At 39.3% G+C, this 13,509-nt stretch overlaps 1 protein-coding gene across 1 annotated transcript in view; it reads right to left on the bottom strand.

Moving 5' to 3' along the window:
• The window catches only part of RNF217 (ring finger protein 217), a 66,323-nt gene extending 66,093 nt beyond the window's left edge, over positions 1-230 (bottom strand). Inside the window, exon 1 of the mRNA XM_042016653.1 lies at positions 33-230. Within this exon, the coding sequence (XP_041872587.1) occupies positions 33-230 (198 nt within the window). The remainder of the gene's footprint in view (positions 1-32) is intronic.
• Between the last annotated feature and the right edge of the window lie 13,279 nt (positions 231-13,509).

Here is a 13,509-nt window from a genome sequence, read left to right as displayed (position 1 = left end):
GAGGACGGGGGGGGGACCCCCCCCGTCCTCACTGACGCAGCTCCTCCGCTGCACCCTTCATTCAGCCGTAAACACGCCGTGGCTGCCTGCGCGCTAGCGTCCGGCACCGGCACCGGCACCTTGAGGTGTTGTCCCGGGACCCAGGTTTCCTCCGCCGTGTGCCGGTACCTGCGGCCCGGCCGCAGAGTAATGTCCTCTGAGCAAATTGTGAGCGTCCGATTAAAAATCATCCCCGAAGAAAAAATAATTGTAGTGAGCATCATCAGTGCCACTGTGAGAGCCGCACACTAACATCGAGGCAATAGAGTGACATTCACAATAATAATTGAAACTATTAATAACAGGAGTATCCATACAGGTCCTAAACAGTATTTGCTTGTTCAGGTACTCAAAATTAAGGGGATTCGGGGGATATATGCACATTCTGCTCCAAGAGTTGGCCACTATGCCAATGCCTCTGCTTGAAGATGGTACCTCCAGGCCTTGACATCATCATTTACATCATAACGTAGGGCAGATGTCATGGAACTGATGCTGCAGCAACTGAGAACCTTTACGTGGACTGTGCAGTTTCCATCCTGAACTTGGTGTTACTCAGAAGTTAATTAGTTGCTCTGCTTGAGAGGACATGGTGTTGGGCTTAACTAGAGTGAAAAGAGGAGGTTTGCAAGTGGGGAGATGACAGTCGGGGACATCATGGCTGTCTGCATGTTGTACCCTCAACCCCAGTGAGCTCATGATCTCAGGATCATGCAGGGAGCAGCTGCATGTGTTTGCCTGGCTCCATGTTTGAGCTTAGCAGCCCAGCTGCTCAGCTGCAGTATCCCAGAGCACAGGGCATTGAGGACACTGTATGCGACCTGTCCAGCTTTCGAGGTTCCTGTGTGGCACTGAAATATATGTGCACTCTGGGAAGGAGCTGCACTTCGCCTGCCCTGTCCTGCTGAAGGCCGGCAGCGGAGGCACCGCAGGCTCTGTGTAGCAATTGGCAGCATCTGCTGGCCTGGGGGGCTCTTCGCCTTGAAAATGCTGTATTTCTTCCAGACCCAATTAGATGTGAAAGTCAGTGTGTATGAATTTGTGCAATGTCAGATTCTAGTTACCCCTCCAGGAAAACAATGTAGGGGAATTATTTCTTTTAAACAATATGTTTTACCTTTTCTTATTTGAGCCTTTAGGGATTATGATCCCGAAGCTTACTTTGAAAATATGAAGTGTAAAACTTCTAATGATTGAATAAACATCAGATTTTCCTACAGCCCTACCACTTAAGAGCTTGGAGCTTAAAGAAAAAACTAGAAAGCGTCATTGCAAGAATAAGAATGTTGCTCCACTGTTAATTCAGAAATTTGTGTGCTAAAGCACAGCAGGGGAATATGGTCCTTCAGGAATTCAGGATGGCAATGATAATAATACTTAGCTGACAGAAAGCATGAAACAAATAGGAGCTACAGAATTGCCTGTGCCCTACCAGCCTATGGACTAAGGACAGGTAGTTCAGTGGCCTGTGCCCAGCCATGGGCCCTGCTGGTCCTGGATGTGAAGAGTGAGCAGATGTGCCAGCCCAGCTGCCCCCAGTGCCCCTCATTCTGTCTGGAATGGTGTGATTGGCCCTGGCTGGTGAGGTCTTGCCTAGCAGCCCCCAAGGGGACTCTTTCACTCTTTTGACAAACATATCAGCCAAGTCTTTGCAACAAGTCTTTGCCATATTCTGTACATATTGTCTCAGGCATATTGAAAAAGTATGAAATGATATTGTAGTAGACAGAAAGGCTTGTGGTAAACATAACATTACCTACTAATAGGTACTGATGGTCTTTCCCACTCGGCCTTTACCCAGACCCATATCTGAATGACCTTAAGGGAGGATTTTCACAAAAAAACCACCCTAGCCCCCTACCAGCCCCCAACAATCTGACAAAATAAGATTCTGTTGCATGGCCCTTGCTTATTCTGCAAGAGGGCTGGTGAGAGAAGGAGCGGTCAGTGAGGGATGCTGGTTCAGTTGATCCATGCACTGCTGATGAGTGCCTGGGTGCACAAAGCAGGAGTCCATACAGGGATGAACACATGGATCCCAGAGGCTGCACTGCTGCTGACTGACAGGCTGCATGATGTGTCTTAGGCTGGCTGTTGCCCCAGGTTTTAAGAAACCATGAGTCAGTTTTTCATCCAGAATGAGTCTGTTGCTAAAACCTTCTTGTTTAAAATGTGATTTTAGATCCACACATTTTACGCTCTCTCCAGAGCATGTCTAGCCTTATGGAAGATATTAAAAAGATAGCAGCACTGCTGGATTTGCATAAGATAACAGATTAAAATAAATTATCCTACAGAGATAAACCTTTTTATCACCAAACTGTTTGGTTTACAAGAACTTCATTGTGTTTGAGCACAATTGTGTAGAATGGAGCCTAGTTGCTTGAAAAGTCGCTTTTCTCCCTGTGATGTACTGCCAAGTCAAACTCCACAGAGATTCACACATTTGAACTCTGCAAATGAAGTATGAAGAAGCAGCTGCCAGGGCATTAATTATCTGTGAGAGATCTCCAGTTTTGGAAAGCTCTATCCAATGTTGTCCACCAGGACCTGGATTTGCTTATCTTTGGGAATGCAGCAAATTCAATAATTCATTTCTTCTCTGTTAAAATTATTGCAGGGTTTGGTTTGAATGGGTATGTTTATGGCTGGTCCTTTTACTCATGACTGATTTTAAAGTTCCACAGGTTAGAACCAGGGTAGACACTTGTATTTTCAAACAATGGGTGTAATTGACTGTCACAGTTCTGGTAATGCCCAAATTTGGGATTTTTTTTTTTTTAATTGTTGTTATTAATTATTCACACTGAACAAAGAAGTTGTGATGGCTATTGCGTCAATTAAGTACATTTGTCCAAATCTGTAAAATTTTCCAAAGTATTGCCTGAGAATTTCCATCCTTGTTTCCTCTCAGTTCCTTCTTTCCTACCTTCCTTTCTTTCCTTTAATCAAAGAGTACTAGCTTACATAAAACTTCAGCAATAGAAAGTACTGGGTTATGCAGCATACAGGCAAACTGCAGAACTCATTGCTACACACAGTCACTGAAGCAGTTCTATAATGAATTACAAAACTGATTAGATGCTTTCAGAAATTCAGCAGAGCTAAAGCAGTCTGTGCTGTTTGTGTCATATATCTATGTGTATACTTACATATGAAAGGAAGACTTAATTTCCCAAGGCTGTAATTCCTGAGACTTCTTGAAAATTACTTCTACTAAAAATAATTAATATTTTTAGGATAATTAATTAACATTCATTCTTCTGGGTTTATGCTGATAACCTCTGAGGAAATTTGAAGACTTCTTTTTCTATTTACTAAGTAAGTAACTGGCAGCATGGTACTGGGTCATTGGGTGCAGAACTTACTTTTTGAGGGGGATTCTTGGGCTTCTGTTCATCTTGTGAGGTGAAAGATTCATGTATGTTTTGCAGAAAGTGTAGGTTAGAAAAAGTCATGGACTAGAATAATTTCATATGAACATCCTAATTAGATCAGGAAGAATGACTGTGTGCCTAGTTTAATTGTTACTGTATTTATTTTGAAAACAGTCTGTGCCATTATTTTTATCTAGCACTATGGAAACAACCTTCAAAACATAACTGTGTATCTTACACGTTGCCTAAACAGATCAAACCCTTTGTACTACCTATGTACTTACTGTCCATGTCTGGGCTAAGGAGAGAAAATGCTTTTCTAGGATTTATGGATCTTTCCAAACAGATCTTATCAATGTCTCAAGTCATATTTTAAAGGGCATTTAGAACCTTGATGCATCCTCCTTATTTGCTTCTCTTGTTTTGCAATTATTTATTCTACACACTTCTTCAAAGTCCTTCTTTACACCTGCAGCACTGTTTTTATTTTCTTGTTTTTCTGCCTGCATCACTAATTTTTCAGTAAGTTTATCTTTTTTTTCTATCACATCTTCTCTTCCTAAAATTGTCACAAAAATCTGTACTTGCCTACAGCTTTGTAGAGAGACTCATGCCTGTCTTTGTGTTCTGGATATTGCTGAATCCAGTTTCCCACTGAGAGCTAGACCAACCAGCAGCTTAAGCTGATGGAAATTACTTCCTCTCCTCATCACTCAAATCTTTTATTCTTCCTAGACTTTCTTACCACGTTATTGTCCCTTATGTCGCCTGGATTCATAAATCAGGGATCGCTTTCATCTTCAGCAAATGCAAAGAACCACTTGAGTAAAGCAGGAAACTTACTTTTCATAGAACATGAGTATATATTTTTAAGTTCTTGAGGTTAAAACTGAGAAACTGAACTAGGAATCTCATGACCATGGCTTGCTTCCCCAGGTGAATTTATTCACTGTTAGTCCCAGAACCACAGCTGACACAAGCTACACTCCATGTATCCCACAATCACCGTTTTTCTCCTTAGCAACAGGCATCACCCAAATCATTTATCAGTGTTAATCTGGATGAAATGCCTCGATGCACAGCCTGGGTGCAATGCAGTCATTGTGGGGAAGCTGGAGTTATTTACCACCATCAGCAGCAGTACAACCATGAGAGCATTCCAAATTACATCAGCATTTTTAGACTCTCCCAAAGAAAGAATCCTTCATTTTACTCCATTATTTTTATTAATATTCTTTGAATTTAATTTTGTAGTAATAGTTGGCCACAGGATTACCTGACAACACCACAGGGAGAATAAATTCTGCTGAAGGGCAAGTATATTTTATAGCTATTGTTGCTGTAATTAACTATGCAGAATGACACACAAATAGACTGTTTTGTAAAATAAAGACTTAGCAGCTACATTTTTGAAAATATTGTGAGTCATTCTCTGATGTGCAAATTGCTATCTTTTCCTTCTTAGCTTTAGGCCTGAAAAGCAGTTGAACATTTGTTAAAACAATTGTCTACCCTTATTACTGGATTATCAAATTGTGCTTTTCTCATTTTGTACTAGAGGGTTTTTTTGCAATGCTAATAATTTAAAAGGATTTCAGAAAAAAATGAAATTAAGTAATTAACCTGATCAGACATTGGGGATACATAGAACTATTCAAATTAGCTATTTTTTAATTATGCTGCTTTGCTTCTTAAAGCCAAGTTTCAGAATGCTTTTGAAGACTTCCTTAAGTTCATCTCTGTAATTCAACAACCCCCGCTGTTATCAGCAGAGACACCCATTGCACGCTTTGTGACTCCATAGAGACTTACCACATCTGCACAGGAAGCTGCTGTAACAAGCGGAGCTGCTTTCACCAGCCAAGCAGGGATGGGCAGTGTGGTCTTGTGGTGAGGGCACTGGAGTGGGGATCTGGGGGGCCCTTTTTCTAATCTCAGCTCTGTTACTGACCAGTGGTGTGACTTTGGATGAGATACTCCTGTATCTCTGTTTCCCCTTTTACCCTTTGCCTGTCTCCATTGTTTAGACTATAAGCCTTGTGTGACAAGGAGTGTTGGCAGCTGCAGCACTGTGACCCAGTGAATCCCCTAGTCTTGGCTGATGCTCGAGGTACTACCATATCACAGACAAAACACAGTCATTTCCTCAACCAGAGTGCCACGTGAAATTAGCTCAGTAACAGTACATTTTATAGTTAAAAGTAAAATGACATATGTTCAGATTCTTCTCCCTGTTTTTAATTCGTTTGACTGGGGAACACCACATTCACAAGAATTTTTCTGCTGGGCTGTAGTCCTTACTGAATAGCACTGTGTGCTGTGAGGGTTTTACTTGCATAAACTAACACCAGGAGCTTAACTCACCTTCAAACTCATGCTTTCTTTGTGTAAGAGCACAAGGATCTAAACGTTTTCCCTTGCTCATATCATGCGTCCAGGTTCCCAGTGGGATTTTACCTAGTATACCAAAGCAGGTATTTAGTAGGGCATGCATGACAATTACACCAAGGAAAGAAATGCCAGAATAAAATATAATTCACTGGCAGGATGAAAATACTGTAATTTCTCTCCACAGTTTTATTTTTATTACTGCCACAAGAAGTAATGCCTGACTACAGTCAGTAAGTCATTCTGCAGAGTGAGATGATGCTGGTTCCATACCATCACAGGTCAAAATACAGGTTCATTTTATGGCTTTGTCCCTAATTTGCAAGCCTCTGTGCTTTCCAGCTTGTAAAGCTGGCTTCACTGTGGAGGTGCCATGATAAAATCTTCTCAGCTGGATGGAACAAAGAAGTCTGAATTATGACTCTGCAAAATTAAAGTGGTGATATATCGATTATACACTGAATTGATTATTCTATAGATAGCTTGACTGCAGTGGGGATTGAGAAGCATCAAAAATGGAAACAGGCAAGACAGCAAATTGCCTTAACCAAACTTAATACTGAACTTGCTGCTACACAGATCCAGTATGTGACACAAAACAGTGTCAGGAGCCCCGTCTTTTCTGAAGGGCTGCTAAAACACAGAAATTAACAGGGAATCAGTTAAACTATTTCCTTGAAAGGTAATTTCAATATTTTTGCTACGGACTGTTTGTTTTCGTGGAGCATTCTTTGCTTCTCCATACTTAATCTAAAGGTTGATTCTTAAAGACTTCATTGCATACATTGAAAAAGAAATTGTTGGTAAATGGCATGTATTTTACCTTAGGAATTGCTGTGTACAGCTGAAAACTACACTCTTGTACATACACAAGTAATCAGTCTACAAAAACATCACAAGTCTTTTTGCACGTAGTGCTCAGCAACCTTGAAAAAACTGTTCCTAAAAGTGTTTTCCTATCTTCTCTTATCTTGTTTTATGTCTTGTTTTAAAACAGGCCCAAATGATACTATTAGAAAGTGCAGGCCAGCTAGGACAGTCCACAGACTGCAATGGAAAGCTGTTTTGAAAGAAAAGTTCAGCTAGAACCTGAAAAATACAGGTGAAAAGTTATTTGCACTCTCCCTTCAGAAGTTGTTTCTTAGTAGCCATTTTAGACACATGTTAGTACATCGTGCCCTAACAACAAGGTTAGCTGCGTGGTTTGCAGATTAAGTCCTGGATGGAAAAGTCAGAACATTCCCTGGTGTAATAAAAGGGCATCAGTAAACTTCTTATCCTAGATAAGCATGACTTTGGGGAAAAATTTAACATTTGAAGATACTGTCTGGGCAGAAAAAAAATCCTTAGGCTGTCAGAGTGGAATCTGAGACTGCCAGCAAGCCAAAGCTGCGGCGAAAGCCTTGCACTTTGTTTTGTGATTCTGGTATGCTTATCAGCAACATTAAAAAAAAAAAAATGTCAGAAATGCCAAGCTATCACAGGAGCCTTCCCAAGGAGCCACTCACGTGGCTGTCTGGTGGGAAATCAGCTGTTGTGATGGGTCCTTGTTCCATGAATCTCTGTTCATGAGGGCAAGAACCAAGCCTAACTCATTTGATGCAGCAGCAGAGCACCTAGATAAAAAGCACTGGTTTCACTTTAAATCTCAGACAAACTTGAAATAGATTAGTGGAGGAAATTCTCACCATCGTGTTCTTCAGTACCAGTCATAAGTTTCACTTTTACATGAACAGTGGCAGATTTTAGAAAGAAATAGTAAATATAAGTGCAACAGTGTTCTTTCTATTAATTAGATCAGGAGGTATGTGGCTACTTATGATTGCTTGACTTAGGGTGATCTCACCTGCTACTTGGAGCAATTTGATCTGCTTATAAGAGAGAGTATAAAAATAAAGAGGAAGGCAACTGTGTAGGTGCAATCAGATTTGTCTTTTAAGTTTTTGTTGCCTATAAATATTTTGGCATGTGAGCAAGTCTAATGCTAGAAGACTACCGGTTAAGTAATTAATATGTGAAACAGCTGTAGGCTTGCTTTATTCTGAGGATACTAATGAATTGCATTTATTGAGTACTTCTTATTTTCCAGTGAAATAATTTATCTGTGGTTCCTTCGGGACACAACTATAAAGTAAATGGAATATTTTTTTCGACTAAGAATTGATCTGAACACAGCACTAACAGCATGATTTTGGATCAGTGAAATTAAATTGATGCAATTCAGAGCTAGTGAGGGTAAAGTGGTATAGCTTGCACAAATGCCAATGAAAAAATGTCCAAAACAAGATTTTGTTTATTTAAATAAATCAGTTAATATACTTCTAGATAGCACCTTCTCAGCTTCTTTAGTCACATCAACAGTACAAGAAATTGGTCTAAAATGTCTAAAATTGACTAACTATGCACATATTGAAAAATGGGTAAAGCATTTATCTTAATGTTGCATGCCATTATTGTTTAAAACACATTACATTGCAACAGAAGTAGTATACATGTAAAATAGGTGAAAACCTGGTAAATGAATTCAAGAGGTAACTATCAGTAGGGAAGGATCATCAGGTGGGGCTGTTTCCAGTAGAGTTCAATGGCGATTCATGCGAGTCCTGGCATTGCTTAATAATTTCATGAGCAGGGTGAAAATATACAGGGTGACTAAAAGCTAGTGAGTAACAGTAAATAAAAATCCAGCAGAGTTTTACAGAGGAGTTTAACTTGACTGTGTTAGTCTTGTTTCAATAGAATATCTTAATATATTAAAAAATAAATTAGTATATTTCAACATACGAATCTAGTTTGTAACAGATTTTGTAGTGCCTAAAGTCTTCAAGAATAGATGCTTTTCTAGAAAATATCTTTCCATCAAAGATATAGTAAGTGTACTTTGTATATAATGAATAAGTAGAAAATGAGATTAAAATCTACTAGAAAAGTCCTTTTTGCTTGGTCTTTGTGAGTCTGTTTGTTAACAGCAAAACTCCAGTACATTGATCAGAGCTGATAAAAGCAGTTGTTCATTGTCACCTGAGTGTTTAGGCATAGTGCTGCTGCAGGAGTCTGGGCTTTTTCTGTGCTAAGCATGAGTTCGGGTCCCAGCTCTGCTGGAGCACTGGAACACACAGAAGTCTTATTCGGAAGAATCACAGCAATTCCTGCAAACAGACCATTAAGGAAGCTTTTTCCTGGTTAATAACTTTGCTTGCAGTGCAATTTTTTCCCTGGGAGTTTTACTGAAAAATTTTTACTTTCACATTTGTGGATGCTCGCAAAATTTCAGCTTGTGAGTTTCTTCTAGGACATTTTGAAATCTTTATACCTTCATTAAGTTCCAGTGAGAAATTGAAAGTGAAGAATAGTAAAGCTTAATTTTTTCCACAGTTTTTATTGTTAATGTATAAAGTATGTGTGACAGAAAAGGATTACAGATGAATAGCACCACTTCCCCTGTAATCTTTATCCTTTTCCTGACTGAGTGCTATCTGCTAATACAAATTCCCAAGATCCTGACCTTTCTTTTTTGCTTTCCTTCCCTGCAAGCAGGGCGGAGGAAATGATTCCTGTCACGTAGCCAAAGGGGGCATATTTACATAGCTCCGCATGATGTGATGAGGAAATCCTGTTGCAGAGAATTCAGGAGGAGAAACAAGTAGGTTGCCAGTTCTGCTTTTTTTTTTTTTTTGGAAGTCCTGCCTCCACTCCTCTACAGGTTTGCTTCCTGAAAAGCCACTTCGGTGACTTTATCAGTACAAATCTCTTTGTTTCTCAGTTTGCTTTCTCCGTTTTTGTACATGGAAGTTTCCAGGACATTGTTCTCCTGCCTGATATCTTGCCATATATTAAGTGATTGTGGTGTTATCTGCTGTGGATTTTTGCTTTGCAGATTTTGTTTGTAGTATTTGTATTTTTATTGTTCCTCCACTGATTATCTCTTAAACTCTGCACAAAGTAAGGAACCACTGTAAATGCTTTAATTCTGGTCTCTTCTGGTCTACAGGGAAAAAGCCTTCACTACACACAGGAGAGTATTGTAATTTCAAATCCTAAAGCATTCAAATAGCTTTGGCGGTATCCTAGAGAAAACCAAACATTAAGGGTTTTTGTTTTAAAATGCACTGAGTACATATGGAGTTCTATAGTTAATATTTTCTAGATTGTATTATAAATAGTATATGAAAACTCGGTGTGAGAGCTTTCCTTCACCTAGGCTTAATTCACCAAGGCTAAATTCCCTTTCCTACTGACACTGAGATCCGTAATCAAAATAACCAGTGAAATGCATCAGTTGACTGGAAAAGAAACCTTTCATGAATGTAGAACCTGGTGTAAAATCAACATGGAGCTTATGCAAAAAAGCAATTTTATTAAATGCATGAGGCTCTAAAAGCTAAAGAGTGATTGTTAAGAGAGCACCATGGATGTGAGTGTCATTCTGCCATTTCAGACCAGGAACATGCTCCTTCAAGGGCTAACTGTGCCTTCAGCTGGCAGCCAGGTCATATGTGTGTGCTGGACCTGATCAGAGATTAAGAACAAAAGCACTTTCCCATGGTAGCATTACTTTTGATCCACAGTGCTGTCCATTAAAAGCTTTAAGCTTTGGGAACATTTGGGTCCAGATCCTGCTTCATGCCTCAAAACCACTGCTACTTTTTGTACAACAGACCACAGACTATTTAAAAAAAAATCTGATTTCAGAGGGGAGTTTTTCTGAACAGAAAGATTTTTATGTTTTAGTCCAACCCCATAATTCTGCATACGTATTTTGGTCTGTCTCCCATCTGTCAGAAGGACATAGAAGAGATACAGTAGGCCTTCAGTGATCAAATAAAATTTAGAGATCGATGATCAATCAAGATCAAATGATGGTGCTATGTTTTGCCTTTTGCCAGTCTGAGGATATGGAGTATGAGGTCCAATTTCCTAGTCTGGCATCTCCAGCATGGCAGTAATTTAGAAACACAATGAACTAATGGTCAAAGTCTTGTCATACCAGTCAAAGAGACTGTGCAACCATTGCTTATTTTTTTAGTGATTTTCTCTTTCCAGAAATACTGGAATTTATCCAATGCCAAGAACATTTTTTACTTGCTTAGAGATGTTTGGGCTGAAAACCTGACATCTTGTGTTTAAGGGAAGAGCTACTAGAACAGTACTGTTGGGCAACAACCAAGTCAGACTTCCACAGTATAGAAGTGTACAACTCTTGGAATAAAAAGCTGTAGAATATAATAAATATTTTAGGAAAAAAAGCAATATTTTCCATAAAAATAATAAAACCAATGCACTTTTCAGATTAGGAAGAGCAAAAATATAAAGACCTCACATTCTGAAGTCCAGGTCTTTCCCCTCTCTTCTTCAGAGTGCAATGTAAAAACAATGTAGAAGTGGAGTACAAGGAAAAAGACAAGAAATAATAAATGTATAAATATTCTTTAGGCATTCCCTACTTTATTGGAAAAAACCCTAACAAAGCACTCAATAAATTGAAATTCCTTTTGCAATTTCTTATTAACAGATCTCTATAGCTCAGAAGGTGGAGGTCTCTGGGAGATGAGGAGATAATTAAAAAAGACAAGAGATACAGTTCTAGTGCATAAATTCTTAGAACTTTTAAGGGGGAAAAAATCCTGTATAATTATGGAATATCAAGTTCCGATGTTTATAGGATCAGGTTTTTCCCTCTTGCAATTTATTTTCAACAAGTGTGTAAGGAATGGTGACCACCCGTAAAAGGCCTGAGTTGAATGAGAAGGTGGTACTATGGAAAAGTTCACCACGGCTCTCATAAAGACGGGACCTTGGCTATTGGGTCTGTGACTTGGGAAGGTTTTCCACATGCCTCTGGGACATGGGACCAGGGCTCTGCAGCTGCAATGTCTGTGTGGCACCTGCCCCACGTGTGGCCCTCAGCTTGCTCAGCAGTGCTGTGGGACAGCAGTGTCTGCGCTGGCCCTGCTCTGGGGATGGGACACTGCAGGATACAACACTTACATGTAGTGGGATGAAAGCTGGCAGTGTGTGCTGCTGATGTTTTGAAGTGACATAGGTTTTCTTGTACAGATTTGCTCAGTTAAGCTATGAAAAATGCAACTTCAGCATGTTTGACTGCCACTTTATGAGGCCATCAATTTTTAAGAGGGTTTTATGAAGTCTTGATCTGGGCAAACATAGTTTTTAGGTAGCTTCTGTCTAGTTTTAAGAAGAAAATAAAAATGACAAATAAAACAATAAAGATGGGCAATAATAAAAACCCGTAAGGATTTTGTGTATGCAAGGTGAAGATTTAGGTTTGAATTTAACTGACAGGAAGAAAGGGAACTGGAGATTTCTAAGATTAATCATTGTCCTTTGTTCACCATAAAGTTCAATTTTCAAGTGGTTTAGCAATAATAAAAACCCTTAAGGATTTTGTGTGTGAGGTGAAGATTTAAACTTAGTTTTGACTGACAGAAAGAGAGGGAACTTAGATTTCTAACATGAATCATTGTTCCTTGCTCATCATAAAATTTAATTTTCAAGTAGTTTAGCCTCAGATTACTGGAAGCAATTTCTGGTTCCACTCTAGGTAATGTTGATGAGACAGCTGTAGATTTAAGGGTCATTAAAGAATTCTTATTCATAAAAGTATGCACTTACCTTTAATCACATATTTAACTCTTATTGAAGCTAATGGGGTTTAAAAATGTTCTTCATTCCTTTCCTTTTGCTTTCGATGGAACTTCAACATTTTCTTCAACTCTAAATTTCCTTTAATATTTTTCTTAATTGGGGACTTTCCCATCTTCCTACTTTGCAGAGTCAGCTTCTAGGTCATTCCTCTGTGGCAGGCACCAGCCTCCCAGGTACAGGGAGGGGCAGGGAGAGACAGGACATAAATGGGAAGCAGGATAAGGCTCTCCCAGCTCCCTTTATTCTGTAGTGGGAGATACACTATGGGCACCACAGGCTCTCCTGTGTGCCTGTATAGTGGACAGTCTGAAGCCTCCCTGGTAAATTCACTTCTGAATTCCTGCTCATGTGACACAGGCAACAAGTACTGCACCTTGTTTTTCCTGCTGCAGATACAATTAAAGAGGGTTTTCCCTGAGTTTCTACAGGTTTGGAAAGAGGGGTTTCCATTTTTATTTTTCTGGTATAAGTGCATTTATGCTGAAGTATCAGTTAGGATAGATGATTTTCAGTCATTTGTCCTCAGGAACCCTTTAGCCCTGATGTATTTTCTGCTCTGTAGGGGATTTTCCACTTCATACATCAAGCAAAACATTCCCAAAAGTACACAAGGGAGTAAAATCTTAATATTTCATTTCAGAAGATTTTATAAAGAACCATAATGATGATTATTGTTTACTATTTTTTTCAAAAGAGAAACTCCATTCAGGGACAAAGAAAACAGCCAGTTTAACAGAGCTAGTCAAATGACTTTCCAGGAACATTAACATCACTGGAGGCCCCTAGTGACTGAAACTTCAAAACATTTGGCTTCTGTATGTTTGTTTGGTGACAGAAATGTTGAACACTTTTGCAAAATTATTTGGAAGAGACTTAGCAGTGAATAATCTGAGTTTTCTGTCAGTTTTTCCATTCCCTTTGAAATTCAGTAGAGCCCTTAAACTCAAGCATGGTGTATTTCCACCCACATAATAAGAAAAATGAGTAGGTTAATAGTAAATATGCTTGACTGTATTTCAAATGTAAGGCCAAGATGGAG

The sequence above is a fragment of the Corvus kubaryi genome, unplaced genomic scaffold, assembly GCF_017639235.1.
Source record: "Corvus kubaryi isolate FWS band 111438036 unplaced genomic scaffold, C.kubaryi_AGA036_p1.0 split3-73, whole genome shotgun sequence".
Lineage (NCBI taxonomy): Eukaryota > Metazoa > Chordata > Aves > Passeriformes > Corvidae > Corvus > Corvus kubaryi.
This window is presented reverse-complemented; position numbering and strand designations above follow the sequence as displayed.